This window comes from Bombina bombina, chromosome 4 (assembly GCF_027579735.1).
Source record: "Bombina bombina isolate aBomBom1 chromosome 4, aBomBom1.pri, whole genome shotgun sequence".
NCBI classification, from domain to species: Eukaryota; Metazoa; Chordata; class Amphibia; order Anura; family Bombinatoridae; genus Bombina; species Bombina bombina.
The window spans coordinates 466,828,377-466,848,715 of record NC_069502.1 but is presented as its reverse complement, the minus strand read 5'-3'; the positions used below and the strand labels follow the sequence as shown (position 1 = coordinate 466,848,715).

Sequence of the window (20,339 nt, the reverse complement as noted above, 5' to 3'; positions counted from 1 at the left end):
ACTTTAGTCAGGTTTTATAGGCGCCGGCAGTTTCTAACGTGCCGCAAGTCACTGGCGACGCCAGAAATTTGTACTTGCGCAGATTTCTGGACATCGCTGGTTTGTGAGACTTACGGCACGTTAGCATCTGACGGCGACTTATATGGGATAGCTCGAGTTGCGAGCTGAAACTGCGGGCGACGCCGGTTCCCTCGCTTGCGCCGCAAACTGCGATCTATATCGGATCGCGCCCCAAATGACTAGACTTCCTTATGTAGCATGCAAGGGTTTTAGAATTTCGTGGAACTCGGTTACACAAACATATATTTCTTATTAGTTTTAAGATCAATTTACACAGTTTTAACTTAAAGAGACTTGAAACCAAAATCTTTAATAATTCAGACTGAGCATGCAATTTTAAACAACTTTCCAATTTATTATTATCAGTTATTTGTAGAGCGCCAACAGATTCCGCAGCGCTACAAACAAAGGCAAAGTACAACAAAACAATTATAGGGATCAAATGGGTAGAGAGCCCTGCCAAGAGTCGCACTGTTGTAGTTAGCTCTTAAGAAGGTGATCTACAAACAGCTGGACTCTTAGGCTTACATGCTAAGGGAGTTCAGGAGATAGCAATGGAGGAGAGGAACTGGTATAAAGAAAGGCTAGTGTAGGTTGTATGCATCCCTGAACAGTAGAGTCTTTAGGGAGCGCTTGAAGCTTTCAAAACTAGAGGAGAGTCTTGTGGAGTGAGGCAGAGAGTTCCACAAGATCGGAGCCAGTCTGGAGAAGTCCTGTAAACGGGAGTGTGATGAGGTAACAAGAGAGGAGGAGAGTAGGAGGTTGTGAGCAGAGCGAAGGGGAGGGAAGGGAGAGTATCTTGAGACAAGGTCTGAGATATAGGGGGAAGCAGTGCAGTTGAGGGCTTTGTATGTCAGAGTGAGAATTTTGTGTTTGATCCTGGAGGCAAGAGGAAGCCAGTGAAGGGATTGGCAGAGAGCTGCAGCAGATGAAGAGTGACGTGTAAGTAAGACCAGTCTTTACTTATATTATCAGATTTGCTTCATTATCTTGGTATCCTTTGTTGGAGGAGCAGCAATGATCAACTGGGAGCTAGCTAAACACATCTGATAAGCCAATCCCAAAAGTAATATATGTTAAGCCACCAATCAGCAGCTAGCTCCCAACAGTGGAAAGCTGCTCCTGAGTCTTCCTAGGTATTCTTTTTAACAAAGTGTACCAAGAGAACAACGCAAATGAGATAATAGAAGTACATTTAAAATTGCATGCTCCGTGTGAATCAGGAAAGTCCTATTTAGACTTTATTGTCCATTTAATATTTTAAATGCAAAATATTTTAACATTTTTAATTTCTGTTAGGAGTAAAAACATTTTAACTAATCCCAAGGGTTACAGGAAACTTTATCTTCAAAGTGTTTGTTAAAAATTAAATTATAATTTCTCATAGTTTATGACAAAAGATTATTGACCCACAATGGGGTTAAGCACACAGTAGAAATGCCACTTGGAAACCCAGAACACTGCTACTGCTACTTCTGTGTGGGTTAAACACAGATTAGTGTATGGTCGTTTGTCTTTAATTTACATGCTGTAACAAATTGGATCATGTCATTTGTTGCCTATTAAGACCGTTAATATGCAAAACAAATGTAACAAAATACAATGTAAGTTAAACACTTTCCAATTTACCTCTATTATCTAATTTACTGATTTTTTAAAATATCCTATTTTGAGTAGCATACCTAGGTATGCTTAGGAGCAGCAATGCACTGCTGGGAGATTGGCGGATGCACTCAGATTAGGGTTGCCACCTCAGCCATGTTTTCCTGGACACTTATGAGTTATACATGCTGCAGGGTGTGCAGGTAGGAACATGTATTTCAACTCTGGACATCACACAAATAGTGACATGAACAGCACACCCTGCAGCATGTATAACTCGTAAGTGTCCAGGAAAACATGACGGAGGTGGCAACCAGATTTTTTCTGCTAGCTCCCAGTAGTGCCTTTCTTTTCCTTTGCCACCCTTCAACAAAAGATGCAGAAAGAAACAAGGACAATTTGATAATAGAAGTAAAATGTAAAGTTGTTTAAAATGACATGCTCTGTATCTCCCTATGATTTCACAGCACAAGCCAACACGTTTTCTTATTTTCACCAACATTTTTGTCCATCCTTTATATCGTCCAAATAATCCTTATTTGTTTCTTAACCAACACTGCAAATGTTTAGGGTTTGAAGCTTGCATGTGTAGCTTTCCTGCACATTAGCAGCACGGCAGTCCAGCATGATGCAGCTAACAGTCATTTTCAATTGAAATAAAAATATAAAAATGGCAAAATTTAAAAATAGGTTATAAATATATACAGTGTGTGTGTGTATATATATATATATATATATATATATATATATATATATATATATATATATATATATATATATATATACAAAAAAATAGAAAACGCTACGCGGTAAACATCAGGCTCTTTGCACATATCGATACTTTCAAAATGATGTATAAATAATAAAGTACATTTTATTGTTTTATAGCACATGCTCAGATATCACTAAATTTATGATTATTTGATTAGATTTGAAATGCACCTTTAACATCAAAGTAGTATAATCATTAAACTAGTTTCTTTTGCTAGGAGTAGCTAGCTAGCACATTTTTAAAGGGAAAGTAAACACCTTAGAATCTGAGTTTTAGCAATTTCTGATTCTTAAGATTTGAAATGCCACCCTGCTGGCTTATCAAGGCTAACTCTGCTACAAATTGACTTTATCATATAATAACTGCAACCCAATTTACTTTATACTATCTTTAAAAGTGGCTACTTTGTTGTCTGCGGACTAAAGCCAAGACTGGCTCCTCTAAATAAAGCAAATGTTGGGTGTAGTTTGGCTATTAAAAATAATTGATTTAAAGGGATGCTACATTTTTATTAACAAGGTTAAGGACTTGGCGGGTATGTTATTCTACAGCAGCACAGTATAAATGTCTTGTAATTACGTCTTGAAAAGTGCAGGATTTCTTATAAAGGTAAAGGAAATCCAGTGGGTTTCTTATGATTCAGATATAGCATACAATTTTAAACAACTGTTTGCAGCCACCAACAAAGGATACCTAAATAATTAAGCAACTTAGAGAATAGAAGTCAAATGGAAAATTGTTTAAAATTGTATGCCCATACTGAATCATGAAAGAAAATTTAAGGTTATTCCATTCACATTTTTATTCAAATGTACCCAAATGGGATCAGCTGTTTCCCACACCATTTAATTTCACAGTTAAAGGGACAGTCTTCTCCAGAATGTATATTGTTTAAAAAGATAGATAATCACTTTATTACACATTCCGCAGTTTTACACAACGATCATGGTTATATTAATATACTTTTTACCTCTGTGATTGCCTTGTATCTGAGCCTCTGCAGACTGCCCCCTTATTTCAGTTCTTTTGACAGACTTAGATTTTAGACAATCAGCGCTAACTCCATGGGAGTGAGCACAATGTAATCTATATGGCACTCATGAACTAGCGCTGTCTAGCTGTGAAAAACTGTCAAAATGCCCTGAGATAAGAAGCAGCCTTCAAGGGCTTAGAAATTAGCATTAGCTTTCAACAATGAATACCAAGAGAACAAAGCAAATTTGATGATAAAAGTAAATTGGGAAGTTGTTAAATTGCATGCCCTATCTAAATAGCGAAAGCTTAATTTTGACTTGACTGTCCCTTTTTAAATACATTTGGCAAAATCTCCATTTACTTTTATTGCCGTTTTTCAGAGATGTAATCACCATCTTTATGATAGACAATAAACCAACTCCCAAGACCTTCCTGAATTACAAGACACATCATTTTATACAGAAACAATTAGTAAAATACATGTATTAATCACATTGTGGAACCCATTGTGTATTATTGTGATATTTGATATTAGACATGATTTGTCACACATTTAGTCACCCAGTAATATAAAATAATTCAACCATATTCTGAAATATCAGTTTTTCTGCAATAATTTTAAAGATGTATTCATTTAAACCATTCTGTATTCTAGTCCACATCCCTGATGCCAAGATTCTCCATACTGCTATTACTCATATAGAAGCAGGAATCTATAATGCATTATTTGTAGACATGTGCGCTTCGTTTCGGACAAATTCGGAATTCGGACGAATTTTGGCCAATTCGGATGCATCCAAATTGCCGAATCGGCACATTCCGAAAATGCATAAATATATTTCCGAATTTTCAAATCCATTATTCATATTCAGATTTTTTGATTGTTCCTTCCTAAACCGCAGTTCCCCGTCACTAACTCTCTAAGGCTATTTTAAAGGTATAACCCCTAAGCCACTGTTCCCCGACATCGCTGAAACTAACTAAACCTATTAACCCCCTAAACCACTGCCCTGAAACATCGCCGGTACAAACTAAACCTATTAACCCCTAAACTGCACCTCCACATCGCCAACACAAACTAAACCTATAAACCCCTAAACCGCACCCTCCACATCGCCAAAACAAACTAAACCTATTAACCCCTAAACCGCACCCCCTCATCGTTGACACAAACTAAACCTCTTTTAACCCCTAAACTGCACCCCCCCGACACAAACTAAACCTATTAACCCCTAAACCGCGGGCCCCCAGATCGCAACAACCTAAATTAAACTATATTAACCCCTAAACCTAACACACCCTAATCCTAACCCTAAACCTAACACCCCCTAACTTTAACTTATTAACTAAATAATTCCTATTTTAAAACTAAATACATGTGAAATAAAACCTAAGCTAGCTACAATATAACTAATAGGTTTTATTTTTATTTCACAGGTAAGTTTGTATTTATTTTAACTAGGTAGACTAGTTAGTAAAATTATTAACTATTTACTAACTACCTAGTTAAAATAAATACAAACTTACCTGTCAAATAAAACTTAAGCTGCCATACACTAAAACCTACCATTACAAAAAATAAAAAACACTAAAATTACAAAAAATAAAAAAACCTAGCATTACAAAAATTAACAAACGAAATTATTCAAAACAATAAAAATTATTCCTATTCTAATACCTTTTAAAAAAAAAAAAAAAAAAAAAAAAAGCCTAATCTAGAATAAACTACCAAGCACCCTTAAAAAGGCCTTTTGGGGGCCCTTAAAAGGGCCTTTCTTAGGGCATTGCCCTAAGTTAAACAGCTCTTTTGCTACAAAAAAACAAACACCCCCTAACAGTATACAAACCCCCACCCCCCAAACTATCAAGGGCCCTTTTAAAGGGGCCTTTTGTAGGGCATTCCCCTAAGTTAAACAGCTTTTTTTGCTACAAAAACACAAGCACCCACTAAAAAATACATACATTTTAACTAGGTAGACTAATTGGTAAATAGTTATTAACTATTTACTTACTACCTAGTTAAAATAAATACAAACTTACCTGTGAAATAAAACCTAAGCTGCCTTACACTAAAACCCAAAATTACAAAAAATAAAAAACACTAAAATTACAAAAAATAAAAAAACCTAGCATTACAAAAAATAACAAACGAAATTATCCAAAACAATAAAAATGATTCATATTCTAATACCCATTTAAAAAAACCACGTTTAGAATAAACTACCAGTGGCCCTTAAAAGGGCATTTTGTAGGGCATTACCCTAAAGAAATCAGCTCTGTTTATGAAATAAAAATAAAAATACACACTAACATTACAAACCCCCACCCCCCCAAACCCACAAAATAAAAAAAACAATCTAAAAAAACATAAGCTACCCATTGCCCTGAAAAGGGCATTTGGATGGGCATTGCCCTTAAAAGGGCATATAGCTCTTTTACTGCCTAAACCCTAATCTAAAAATAAAACCCACCCAAAAAACCCTTAAAAAAACCTAACACTAACCCCCGACGATACACTTACAGGCGGCCTCGTCAATCTTCATCCTGGCGGCGAAGTCCTCATCCAAGCGGCAAGAAGTCTTCATCCAGACAGCCTCTTCAATCTTTATCCAGATGGCATCTTCTATCTTGATCCCGGCGGCGCGGAGCGGGTCCATCCTGAAGACATCCGGCGCGGAGCATCCTCTTCATACGGTCGCCGCCGTACACTAAATCTTCAATGCAAGGTACATGATTCAAGATGGAGACCCTTGTATTCCTATTGGCTGTTCAAATCAGCCAATAGAATTTAAGCAGCTCTCATTCTATTGGATGATGAATCATCCAATAGAATAAGAGCTGCTTAAATCCTATTGACTGTTCAAATCAGGGCAATGGGTAGCTTAGGTTTTTTAGATAGTATTTTTCATTTTGTGGGTTGGGGGGGTGGGCTTTTGTAATGTTAGTGGGTATTTGTATTTTTATTTCATTAACAGAGCTGATTTCTTTAGGTCAATGCCCTACAAAAGGCCCTTTTAAGAGCCATTGGTAGTTTATTCTAGATAAGGTTTTTATTTTGGGGTGTTTTTTTTTTTTTTTTTTTTAAATGGGTATTAGAATAGGAATAATTTTTATTGTTTTGGATTATTTCGTTTGTTATTTTTTGTAATGCTATTTTTTTTTATTATTTGTAATTTTTAGTGTTTTCTATTTTTTGTAATATTAGGTTTTAGTGTAAGGCTGCTTAGGTTTTATTTTTATTTCACAGGTAAATTTGTATTTATTTTAACTTGGTAATTAGTAAATAGTTAATAACTATTTACAAACTAATCTACCTAGTTAAAATAAATACAAACTTACCTGTGAAATAAAAATAAAACCTAAGCTAGCTACAATATAACTCATAAAGCTGCTTTTTCACTACCACTGCTATTACGAGTCTTGTAGGTACAGCTGTCCTGCACACTTTTTTGGCCGTACCGCAAATTAACGTACGCAATTTTCGTAAAGTCTTTTTTCAATGGGACTTCCATAGCGCCGATATTACAAGCTTTTTTTTTTTGGAGGCCAGAAAGTGAGCGATACAGCCTATCCTTCAAGATTCGTAACGCATTCTAAAGTCAGTAATTATAAGTTTTACACTACAAAGCTGTAGCATGAAACATAACTAAAGTGTTAAAAAGTACACTAACACCCATAAACTACCTATTAACCCCTAAACCGAGGCCCTCCCGCATCGCAAACACTAAAATAAAATTATGAACGCCTAATCTTCCTCTCCCGACATTGCCGCCACTAGAACATATTAACTCCTAAACCGCCGCACTCCCACCTCGCAAACACTAGTTAAATATTATTAACCCCTAATCTGCCACCCCCAATGTCACTGCCACTACTATACTAAAGTTATTAACCCCTAAACCTAATTCTAACCCTAACTTAAATATATTTAAAATAAATCTAAATAAAACCTACTATCATTACCTAAATAATTCCTATTTAAAACTAAATACCTGTAAAATAAACCCTAAGCTAGCTAGAATATAACTTATAGTTACATTGTATTTAGCTTAGGGTTTATTTTTATTTCACAGGCAAGTTTGTATTTATTTTAACCAGGTAGAATAGTTACTAAATAGTTATTAACTATTTACTAACTACCTAGCTAAAATAAATACAAATTTACCTGTAAAATAAAACCTAACCTGTCTTACACCTAACCTTACACTACAATTAAATAAATTACCTAAATTAAATACAATTAACTAAATTAAATACAAATACCTAAATTACAAAACAAACAAACACTAAATTACACAAAATAAAAAAGCCCCCCCCCCATAAAAAGAAAAATACTAGCCTAAACTAAACTACCAATAACCCTTAAAAGGGCCTTTTGCAGGGCATTGCCCCAAAGAAATCAGCTCTTTTACCTGTAAAAAAAATACAAACATCCCCCAACAGTAAAATCCACCACCCACACAACCAACCCCCCAAATAAAACCCTAACTAAAAAAAACCTAAGCTCCCCATTGCCCTGAAAAGGGCATTTGGATGGTCATTGCCCTTAAAAGGGCATTTAGCTCTATTGCTGCCCAAACCCTAATCTAAAACTAAAACCCACCCAATAAACCCTTAAAAAAACCTAACACTAACCCCCGAAGATCCACTTACAGTTTTGAAGACCGGACATCCATTGTCAACAAAGCCAGGAGAAGTCTTCATTAAAGTGGCAAGAAGTCCTCAACGAAGCCGGGAGAAGTGGTCCTCCAGACGGGCAGAAGTCTTCATCCAGACGGCATCTTCTATCTTCATCCATCCGGCGCGGAGCGGGTCCATCTTCAAGACATCCGGCGCGGAGCATCCTCTTCTTACGACGACTCCCGACGAATGAAGGTTCCTTTAAGTGATGTCATCCAAGATGGCGTCCCTTAGATTCAGATTGGCTGATAGAATTCTATCAGCCAATCGGAATTAAGGTTGAAAAAATCCTATTGGCTGTTCCAATCAGCCAATAGAATGCAAGCTCAATCCTATTTTCTGATTGGATCAGCCAATAGGATTGAAGTTCAATCCTATTGGCTGATTGCATCAGCCAATAGGATTTTTTCAACCTTAATTCCTATTGGCTGTTTTTTAGTTTTCCTATAGGAATCAATGGGGCTGCGTTACGGAGCTTTACGCTGCTTTTTTGCAGGTGTTAGGCTTTTTTTCAGCCGGCTCTCCCCTTTGATGTGTATGGGGAAATCGTGCGCAAGCACGTACAACCAGCTCACCGCTGACTTAAGCAGCGCTGGTATTGGAGTTCGGTATGGAGTACAAATTTGATCTACGCTCACTTCTTGCCTAATAACGCCGGGTTTCTGAAAACTTGTAATACCAGCGCTGTAGGTAAGTGAGCGGTGACAATAACATGCAAGTTAGCACCGCACCCCTCTTAACGCAAAACTCTTAATCTAGCCGTTTGTATTTAGATTTAAATAGGTATTATTAGTTAATAATTGTAACTTTAATTTAGTTATATTTTAATTATGTTAAGGTTTAGGGTTAGGGGGTGTTAGGTTTAGGGGTTAATATAGTTTAATTTAGGTTGTTGCAATCTGGGGGAGCGGTGGTTTAGGGGTTAATAGGTTTAGTTAGTGTCAGCGATATGGGGGGTGCGGTTTAGGGGTTAATAGGTTTAGTTTGTGTCAGCAATGTGAAGGGGGTGCGGCTTAGGGGTTAATAGGTTTAGTTTGTGACGGCGATGTTTCGGAAAAGGGGTTTATAGGTTTAGTTAGTGTTAGTGATGTGGGGGAACGCCGATTTAGGGGTTAATAGCTTTATTTAGTGGCGATGACAGTTTAACATAATTTAGTTTTGGCAATCGCCGGAACATTAGCTAGAAATAACGATTCGCTCTGTAAGAAAGATTCGGTCCGACATTAATAATAATTTAACTGTTTTGAATGCATCCGAATTTCAAAATTCGGAACAACATGAATAAATTCCGAAACTGAATAACCGACACATACCGAATTTTTACAAATGTCTCGAAAACCATTTTTTTTTACGGCCCGATTCGAAACGAAACGTCGCGCACAAGTCTAATTATTTGTAATTTTGTTTCTGAAGAAAAATTTTAAAGCACCTTTTACAAAACTGAAATTAATGTTTGGAATAGCCTTTCAAATTAGTAATGACAACAAATTTAAAAGTTCCTTTGTGGCATGCTTCAGGTGGTTAACATAACTAGATTATCTTTTAGATTCTTATTTGCAATTTTTTTTTTGTTCAGTTGTAAATAAAACTTCTTCACATCTAAAAAAATATGTTGTCTCCTTTACATGAAAAATGCCTTGCACATCACTACTGTTCTGAGCAACACAAAACCGAAAACAATATGGAGTTCTCTCTAAGCTGTTTGGGAATGTGACGTGCTTTGAACGTCAATGAGCTAATACAATGATTAACTTTAAGTACTTTGAACAAGAAAACTTTTAACTGTATAATCTTAATCACAATAATTTAAATTCTTCTGCTAATGGAATATTTTTCCTAGTAAGGTAATTGCATCTCAATTTTTTTTATTTTTTTAGAGTAAAGACCAGCTGCTACAGGAGGAACTACATTCCCCAGTGTCACAACTTGCTACAAAGGTGTGTCTTTTGCAATTGTACGTTGTTTTAATGAGCTTGTCACATAAGTAGTAGTGACCAATAATAATTATTTTCTAACAATGTTTTATTTTCTAGTCTTGGGTACTTACAGAAAACAGTGAGCATCTCAAAATTAGTTTATAAAGAAACAATTCTAGTAAACTGTATAGGTAAATTTTATTGCATTTAATGCATAAGTCCAAAAGCAAACTTTCCATTCAAAAATCACAGTTGACTTAACTTTCGTCTGTAAAATAAAACCAAATTAAGTGGCACTATTTTGATACTATTTTACACATGGTATGAGGTACGTATGAGGATAATGTTTTTAGCAATATATTTAAGCATATTGATTACAGTACTATATTCAGCTTTGCTTAAAAATTAATATATGTCTATTCTAAATTAAAAAAAAAAAAAATATATATATATATATATATATATATATATATATATATATATTTATTTTGCTAATTAAGCTGAATAAGTGCTAAACTACTTTAAGGGAATTAGAGAGGGCAGTCTACCCAGTCTCTTTCCTTAACTGTACATGTGCAAACAGAGTTTGTGCTATATCTGTGTATTCGTTTGTGATTGGTTAGCCAGGGTTATTTTGTTCTGGGAGGCAAGAAAGTCAGTGAAAAAAAACAAAAAAAAACAATATGCTCATTTGAAAAAATAAAGCTGCATTATTCATTGCAAAATTATTTTCAGATATGAAGGTACATTGTTGTGCAGCTTACAGTTTGTGTTTAATGTCCCTTTTTAACCTCTTAAATGCACAGCGACCCGTTGTCATCATGCACATCTATTCTGCAGTGTGAATAACGACCATGTGATGTCATCCTTTGGGATTCCCCCTTCTGATCCAGTACCTGGGTATTCCCTACACGGCAGCTGCTGCCTTTAACTAGCAGGCACTATGACATCATCACAGATGTGCAGTCTGTCAGTGAGTCAGGGGTCTAGGGTGAGGATTTCACAAGCCCATATCTCAGCCCCAGGCCATTTACAGGGACAAGTGACCCCTCATTAGAAAGAGAAGAGTCTGTTATTTCAGGTTATTGTAAGTTGCAGATAATCATTGCAAAAATAGTGATTATCTCAGCAGCATTTAAAATGCTGTTTAAACCGAGGGGGAGGTGAGCGCTTGCTGAGTCACTTACCCCCTAGAAACAAAAATAATTTCAAATAGTGGGGTACCCCATCTCTCCCTCTTATTTAAATATAGAAGTATGAAAGACCTCATGTGAAAAAGAGAATTCTCTTCTTTTAAATGAAAATTCACACCCCCTCTGATTTTCAGGTGGTCACCTGACAGAACTATAGGCATGTAGGACAGCATCAGTGGGTGGGGTATCTCTTATGTTGTCACATACAATACATAATCAAACTTAAGACCCCTTATTTGAAAGCAGCACTTTTTCATATGAGTGGTCCTGTGTGTGTCCATTGTCAGATGGTTGTTATATTTTGTTGAATGTTAGTTTACATGTTTAAGATGTGTGCAATGGAGCGGCACAGTGTAATTATTAAAAGGATAAGAAACCTAACAATTTTCTTTTGCGATTCAGACAGAACATACCGTTTAAAAAAAGTTTATTATTAAATTTGTGTCATTCCCATGGTATTCTGTGTTAAAGAGATACCTAGGTAGGCATCTGAAGCACTACATGGCAGGAAATATTGCTGCCTTCTAGTACTTTTGCAAATAGGAAAACATTCTTGCAAAACTGCTGCCATATAGTGCTCCATAAATGGGCTGGCTCCTAAGCTTACAGCCCTGTTTTTCAAAAAAATGATACTAGGAGAACAAAGAAAAATTGATAATAGAAGATCAGAAAGTTGTTCAAAATCACATGCTCTAGCGGAATGATGAAAGAAAAAAATTGGAGTTTTATATCCCTTTAAGTAGTTGGACTACCATTTGTAGTACAGCTTCCAACCTTCTTAAAATACATTCATACAGCTTTTGAATAGGCTCCAGTGGAATGTTGTATCATTGTTCTATCAGAACATCTGCCAATTGCTTCAGAGTTGTTGGAGGAGGGAATCTGTTTCTCACTCTGCTCTTCAAAATTGCCCACAGTGGTTTAATGATATTTAAGTCAGGTGCTTGAGCTGGCCAGGGCAGATTTTAAAGCTCATCTTGGTGCTCCTCAAACCAAGAATGACCTGTGTGTATGGTACAACATTTTGGCCATATTATGCACCTGATCACCTAGAATGTCCAAGTAGTTACTGGCAGTAACTCGACCATTAGGCCACCCAAATCACAGATACAACCCACATGTTTGACAGTTGGGACCAGACAATCTGAGTTGCACACTTCCTTGGGGGTTCTCCATACATAAACCCTACATGCTGTTGGGAATAATGTAAATGATGACTCATCAGATCAAATCACTAATTTCTAGTCTTCAGCTGTCCAGGTTTTTATGATCATGACACCATCTTTTTCACATTGTAGCATTGTTGTCTTTAATAAAAGGTTTAGCATTTGCATCTCTCATGGATGTTGGCTTTATTATGTTTGGACTGTTTTTGTGGAAACGGGACCCCATGTATGAAGCCAGTGCAGGACAAGGTTCCCATCCTGAGAACCTGTCTGATTAGCTTTGTGGCAAGCAGACAGTGGACACTGTAGTCCACTGCCCGTATTTACCATTACACACTCACTTGTGTGTGTAATGCCACCCCCTTCTCTCACTTGAGAGAAGAGATTGTTCATCACCCTGAACAAACGTGTTTGGGGTGATTTCTTTCCCCAACTCATTGTAGAATGAGTCTGCTCTACAAGGGCTGCATTTATAATGTCCAGTTACACATGGTGAAATTAAGGTAAGGTTGCAGGGTGCCCTCTATCTGCTGTTCTCTTATGAGTTGTGGCCAACCCAAAGCACACATTTTTAGTTCCACTTTAGCTTTGTGTCACAGAAACAGTAACGCACATTTTTTAGTTTTGCATTTTCCCAGGGGCCACCCCTGACCTAGGCTGTCTAACCTTCATTTAAGTCTTTAAAGAGGGGCAAGGTCGACATTTTGTAGGGGAACCATTTTTGCCCAGTATTTCTTTTTTTTTTTAACTTCAAATTAATTTAATAATTTGAGCAATATTTAACATATGTACTTCTTAGATGTTTTTAATCTAAATTTTGTGTGTTCAGATGTATATGTTTTATATATATCCTAGTCCTAAAGCCCGTGTACACAGGCCAATTTTTTTAAATACTGCCGTTCCAACCCTTGCTTCCTCTCTCCCCCCTCTCTTTTGTGCTCTCTCTCTCCCCCTCTTCTGCTCTCTCCCCCCTCTTTTGCACTCTCTCTCTCTTCCCCTCTTTTGTTATCTCTCTCTTCCCCTCTTTTGTTATCTCTCTCCCCCCCCTCTTTTGTTATCTCTCTCCCCCCTCTTTTGCTCTCTCTCTCCCCCCTCTTTTGCTCTCTCTCTCCCCCCCTATTTTGCTCTCTCTCTCCCTCCTCTCTTTTGCTCTCTCTCCCTCTCTTTTGCTCCCCCCTCCTCTCTTTTGCTCTCTCTCACCTTATTTGCTCTCTCTCCCCTCTTTTGCGTTCTCTCCCCTCTTTCCCCCCTCTCTTTTGCTTGCTTTCTCTCTTTCCCTCCTCTCTTTTGCTCTTTCCCTCCTCTCTTTTGGTCTCTCCCCATTCTCTTTTGGTCTCTCTCTCTCTCCCCCTCCTCTCTCCCCTCTGTTTTACTCTTCCCTCAATTTTTCTCTCCCCTCCGTTTTTCTCTCTCACTTGACCATGCCGCTGCCACCACGGCTGCTCCCGTCGGCCACTCCCTTTCATGCGCGCTCCCGCCCACCACACCCCCTCATCATGCCCGCCAGCCATGACCCCATCATGGCATGCCTGGCCACGCCCCCACCAGGCAGCTTCCACAGTGCGCACTCCTCTGCTGCTCAAGGCTAAGTATGTTTGTCCTTGGGCACTCTCTACTGCGCATGACTGCATCTGACAAACATACACATTTCCCCTAAATAAATTAACAATAAGGTAAATTAAAACTTATAGGTGAACTACTCATCCAGTTGAATCCTCCAGGAAGCTATTTTATACACAATTCTCATTCACATTATTCATACAATGTTACCATGAATGGTTTTGATTATGCTGTCTTTGGTGTGAAGCTTCTATATTTAATATCTATAAAATGCAGCTCTAATCCATATGAATGCGGCCTGTCTTTCTGTGTTTATTTCTACACTGTTCTCTCATTTTTTTTCTGACTTGATACCTTTGACATTAATATTTTCAGGATCTGACTTAGCATTGGAATTTAAATGAAACATGCTTGTCTGGTGCAAAAAAAATGTCTTGGAAAAGGTCACATTGTATTTACGTTGGAATTTGAGCCAATATTCAGACTGCTGAGTCAGTCAATTTAAAATTGTTTAACTTATCCACCAAGATAAAAAGAAGGCTACAAATTCCTTTTTTACTCTAAAATATATCTTCATTTGCTTAAAATTAAAAAAACAACCATTTTCTAAGATTTTTTTTTATATCAAAACATAAATTAAAAATTTCAAGGATGTTGATTCCCTTAGCAAAATGAGAACATTATTGTTTACACAAGTAAAACAGTCTTAATTAAGACTCAATTGTGTGTACGGTACACCTTGAAATGTTTATTTAACGTCTCACTTGTTAGAAAGTTTTTAGTTAAACAGTGATGGGAGATTTGATTATAATCTAAACTTTCTGAGATTTTTTCGCATAAGCAAACTAGAAATATTAAACAAATTCTTGGCTACATCTGAATTTACTAGATAGTTTTAAATGATCAAAAAGATGTGTAATTATTATTTTTTTGAGACCTTTAATTAGTTTGACATATTTTTAGGGTGATCATGAACAAATAAATTACCCTTTTCCCCTGGGTCATAATGTAATGATAAAAAGTGAAACTATAAATTAAAGAGACATTAAACAATAAACAAGTGCTAGGTATTTACAAAACACCAAACCTTTCAAAGTACTAAGTCCAGAAAAGACATAATATAAAAGAGATCCCAAAACACCCCCTATGCCCTATCCTCTCCTCCTTACCCCTCTCTTTCCCCTCCACCTCTTCCCACTTTTCCTGTAAGAAATGGTTTAATGAATATACAAACAGGCAGTCTTGCATTGTATTCATCCTTATAATTTCTTCAATATACCTATTCCGCAGCTTATAATAATACAATAGTTCTTTCTTCATGTTAACTCACTTATCTAGATAAGTACACTATAACATTTTCAGACTGCTCTTCTTGCCTAAAATGTCTTTGTTATATGGAAAAAAAACGTTTTTTTTTAAAAAAAAGGTGCTAGATATATATGTATTTAAGGCAAATATTAGCCTAAAATACTACAAGTGTGGGTTTGTGTATGTATATGTGTAATATGTGTGTGTGTGTGTATATATATATATATATATATATATATATGTATATATTGTATATTTACAGTACTTTAATTTCTATAAAAGAATGGGACACTGTTTTATAGTTATCATCAGCAAAATAGAGAGATAAGGGGAAAACCTAGGTTTTAACATGTTTGCACCCATTGCTTATAGACACACAATGGAACTGGAACTCACAGAAACATTTGGATGAGTGGAATAGAATAAAAATGGTTTTAATGCATGGCTCAGCATTAAAAGTGTTAAAAATAAAGTGAGCAAACACAAACCTAAATGCTTATATCATATTTTGGGACCAATTTATCACAACAAAGGAACCATTTCATTTTGTATGCAAACAGAATTTGAACATTGCATGCATTTGTTTTGGCAGTTATTATTTTTGTACATTTACACTGTGAACTGTTCAATGTATCTTTTTTGAGAAGAGCTTTTAACATTGCACTAATCTTTAGTCACAATCTTATTTGATGAAGTATTGTTTCTCCAGTAGAATTCTTCACAGGTATTGTGCTGCTATAATTTAAAGGTTTGAAGTATTGCAAAATATCTAAATGAATGAAGTATATTCATATTTTCCCCACTACTTGAAAGCTTATTTGGCAGCTACATCCAGTACTGCAAATTAAAACTTAAATTCACTTTTTAAGTCTTGCCAAAATTAGAGATGAGAGATCAGCAGTTTATTTGATCCTTTTAAAAGAGGACTATTTAAGGTGATTTTTTTTTCACTATGCCAAAAATACAGATTTAGTATCTTGATGCAATTAGGTTTTAAGTAATTCACTAAGCGAATGTCTTCAGAATTATGCACTTACATAAGTGTTTAATATTGAGGGGTAAATTTACCATCCCTGCAAGTGGGCAGGTTTGCAAGTAGTGAACCTGACCGCCTGCAATCTCCACTTACGATGTTTCATCATTTATTATTGCACAAGAAGTTTCTTGTGCAATACTGCCCCCTGATCTGGAGCAACCAATCACCCTGAATGAGCTGACTGAGAGGAAAATAGAAGCAGTTTCTGCTTCTTAAATATGTGGAGCAGGCTCGCATAGCTGAAAGTGAACCCAGCTTAATAAATTTAGACCTAACTTAAGTAGGAGTTCAACTTTACTACATGTAGCAAGATTAAAACAGATTCACTGCACATGCATCCTCATTCTCTGTTTTGAGAAGTTAACAGTTTATGTGATAGATGCGCTTCATTGATTATAATGGAGCTGAACTCACAACTCAAGGTTACGATGACGGGTGGGTACAAATCTTTATGAATTATGCTTTTTTTTCAAGTTTTTTTTTATGGTTTGTTTGTTTTTTATTGTAGGTTAGTGACACTGATTCATGGTAAAAAAAAATTCAAATACACAAATCAGACAAAATACAAGATAAGGAAAAATATGTTTCCATATTGGTCAAGCCATATGCCTGCTTTGTTGGTTATTCAGAAGGAATGCAATGTGTAATCCATTAGTATGGATTTGCATTTTATACCAAAATACATTTCAGTGCTGCTCTTGAAAACCATGTAAAATATTTTATCTGTGCATTAAACCATATAAAAGCTTGCTGCCTCGCATGAAAACTATATAAATGTTTTCCCCATTGCTTACAATAAAGTTCTCCAACAAGTAGAGACTTTGTTGTAGGTTTTGGCACGGCTTTGTGTGAAGGTGAGTCTCGAGTAGCACTTCTACTGTGCATTTACACACGCATTAGTGTAAGGTCGATAGTCTTTAAATGACATGCTCTAACAAATTAGACCATGTAATTTTAAGACTATTGACCCTGCACTGCTGCGTGTTTAACCTCCTTAAATTCTGTTAAATACACAGTACAAGTCTTGTGACTCACAGAACACTGCTGGTCCCAAGCGGAAACTGCAGATGATCCAATTGGCAGCAATATTTCCACATCTGAGTTGTGCGACTAGCACTGCGCTGTGGCGGTTTCCACTTGGGACCAGCAGTACTCCATGGGTTCCAAGCAGCACTTCTACTATGTGTTTAAAAACACAGTAGTGTAGGGTCGATAGTTTTAAAAAGACATGCTTTAAGGAATTAGAGAATGTCATTTTGTTTATTTTTTAGAAACTACCACCTACACTTAAATATGAATAATCAACATATTGTCTTTAGAAACAGGAGACAATAGCACTAATTTAATCTCCCAGTGGGGGATTTAGCCACCAATCAGCAAGTGCTACCCAGGTGTAGGTCCGGTTCCTAAGCTTACATCCCTGATTTTTCAAATAAAGATACCAAGAGAATGAAGAAAAATTAATAATAGAAATAAATGAGAAAGTTGCTTAAAATTGCATGCTCTATCTGAACCATGAAAGAAAAAAATTGTGTTTCATATTCCTTTAATTTACAGCATAATCTTAAAAACATGTCTTTTTGCTATGCTATGATTTAAATGTCTTTATACGCTTGTTGCCTGTACCTCCCATCAAAAAAACGTTTGTAATATTAAAATTATACTTTTTTTTTTTTATTAAAATAAAAAAATTGTAGAAATGTGTATATCTTTACCTGCTGAATGTACTTTAGTCTTTCTCTAGCTGATCTTGTAACTTTCAGAGAACATTGCAGTAGACTGCACATTTCTCATTATCCTCATGTACAAATTAAGCCAAGGTCATTGAGAACAGTTTATTAATATACAACAAACATGTCTCCTACTTCACTACAGCTGTCATTATTTAGTTAAGTTCATTATTTTTTCAAGATTAACATTGGTCTGAAATGTCAAATTTTGCAACTTTTCATTGATACCATAAACCACAGTACATTTTTGTTACTCTGTCATTTTTTTATCAATTATTTTGAATACTTAAACAAAAAAATTACAAACTATAAATTCCTCCAACCCCCCCCCCCCCCCACACACACACACACACACCACCGCGTTGTCCTACTTATCTGTACATTCGTTTTTCAAAGATCTGTTTGGTTGCCTCTTACTCTGAGAAGATTAAACAAAGTGCATAGTCAGACAGGCTTATCCCGTATCAAACTTCAGGTTTTTTCCACCTTAGCTCTGAATCAAAAATCCGATCTTGTCTTGTCAATTTGCTTGAGAAGATCAGGTTAGAAAATAAGGCGATTAACATTACCTGACTGCAACAGATGTCTTTAGAGTTTAGAGATGTTGATTGTTAGCAGACTAATTTTGACTTCTTTAAAGAGACATTGAAAGAACATTAAAGGGATATTGTACACCACTAGATCTTTCTTTGCATAAATGGTTTGTAGATGATCCAATTATATAGCCCATCTAGGAGTTTTTTTTGCAAAAGTGTATAGTTTGGTTTATTTTGAAATAACATTGTGCTGTTTTTCAGACTCCTAACCAAGCCCCAAAGTTTTAGATTTATACTGATGTCTACAAACTGCTGGTTGTGTAAAGGTCTTTTCATATGCAGGGGAGGGGGGTCTGCTCTTACTGCTTTCCTAGCCTTTCAGTGGGTGTCCCAGCCTAACCTCATCAACAGAGCTAATCTGGGAGCTTCTAAGTAAGTTTTTAAAAGGTTTTATACTGGATATATAGATCAGTATCTGTGCATATTCTTCTTTATAGTAGTGTCTATTACATGCAGTTATATGAAAATTGGTGTACACTGCATCTTTAAGGCATATATCATAATATCAACCAGGTAAAAATATATAAGTGTGTGTCTTTCTTTACCTTGGAACTGGCTGTGTATCCTAGAATCTAATTAAAGGGACAGTGTACTCCAGAATTGTTATTGTTTAAAAAGATAGATAATCCCTTTATTACCCATTCCTTAATTTTGCATAACCAATATGGTTATATTAATACACTTTTTACCTCTGTGATTACCTTGTATCTAAGCCTCTGCAGACTGTCCCTTTATTTCAGTTATTTCGATGGACTTGCATTTTAACCACAGGTGTAAGCACAATATTATCTATATGGTACACATGAACTAGCGCTGTCTAACTGTGAAAATCTATCAAAATACACTGAGATAAGAGTCGGCCTTCAAGGGCTTAGAAATTAGCATATGAGCATACCTAGGTTTAGATTTCAACAAAGAATACCAAGAGAACAAAGCAAATTTGATGATAAAAGTAAACTGGAAAGTTGTTTAAAATTACATGCCCTATCTGAATCATGAAAGTTTAATTTTGTCTTGACTGTCCGTTTAAGCTTACACTTTTTTGGCAATATGGACGTGCTTTATGTGCATATGGTGTGTAGCTGCTATCAAAATCTATGTTTCTGTAGGCCAGAGCGATTCTTGCACACAAACAATTCATAACTCCTTTGGGTCCTATGATTTGCTAAAATTCATAAATCTAGTGATGTAGAAAAGAAATAATTAGCCGGACAATTTGTTGGTGACAACAAAGAATCTCTGCCTTATTCACAACTCATGTTTATTTTTCACAACTGGGCATTTTACCACATTTGCTGCCAGTTACATAATTTTACCTCTTTGGCTGCCAGTAACAAACATAACTAGAAGTGATTTGAGACCCTTGACTGCCCCTCACTTATTTCTGCTCCATATTTGTAACATTGTGAGGTATAGGAGGCCTTTTAAAATTATCTAACACACAGGGACTTAAAAAAACTCTAGACTTCTAAAATACTGGACTGTCCGGTTAAATACTGGACACCTGGCAACCCTAATTATAGCTCTACTCTCTTTTTTTGGTAAATTGTTGTTCACTATCTAAACTCCCTCCAACTAATTGCCTAATATGGATGAGCCAATCCTGATCTGTTACTGGAGTTGACAAGGCTAGCCATAGGATTATTATTATTATTATTATTATTATTATTATTATTATCGGGTATTTGTAGAGCGCCAACAAATTCCGCAGTGCTGATAGATTGAGCCAATCCAGATCCGTTACT

General features: G+C 36.1%; 1 protein-coding gene across 2 annotated transcripts in view; it reads left to right on the top strand.

Moving 5' to 3' along the window:
• TDRP (testis development related protein) overlaps window positions 1-20,339 on the top strand; it is a 181,189-nt gene that overhangs the window by 69,607 nt on the left and 91,243 nt on the right. Inside the window, exon 2 of one of the 2 annotated variants that reach the window (XM_053710355.1) lies at window positions 9,967-10,026. The exons of the other annotated variant lie outside the window; for it this stretch is intronic. Coding sequence (XP_053566330.1) covers window positions 9,967-10,026 — 60 coding nt within the window. The remainder of the gene's footprint in view (window positions 1-9,966; window positions 10,027-20,339) is intronic. 2 annotated transcript variants of the gene reach the window in all.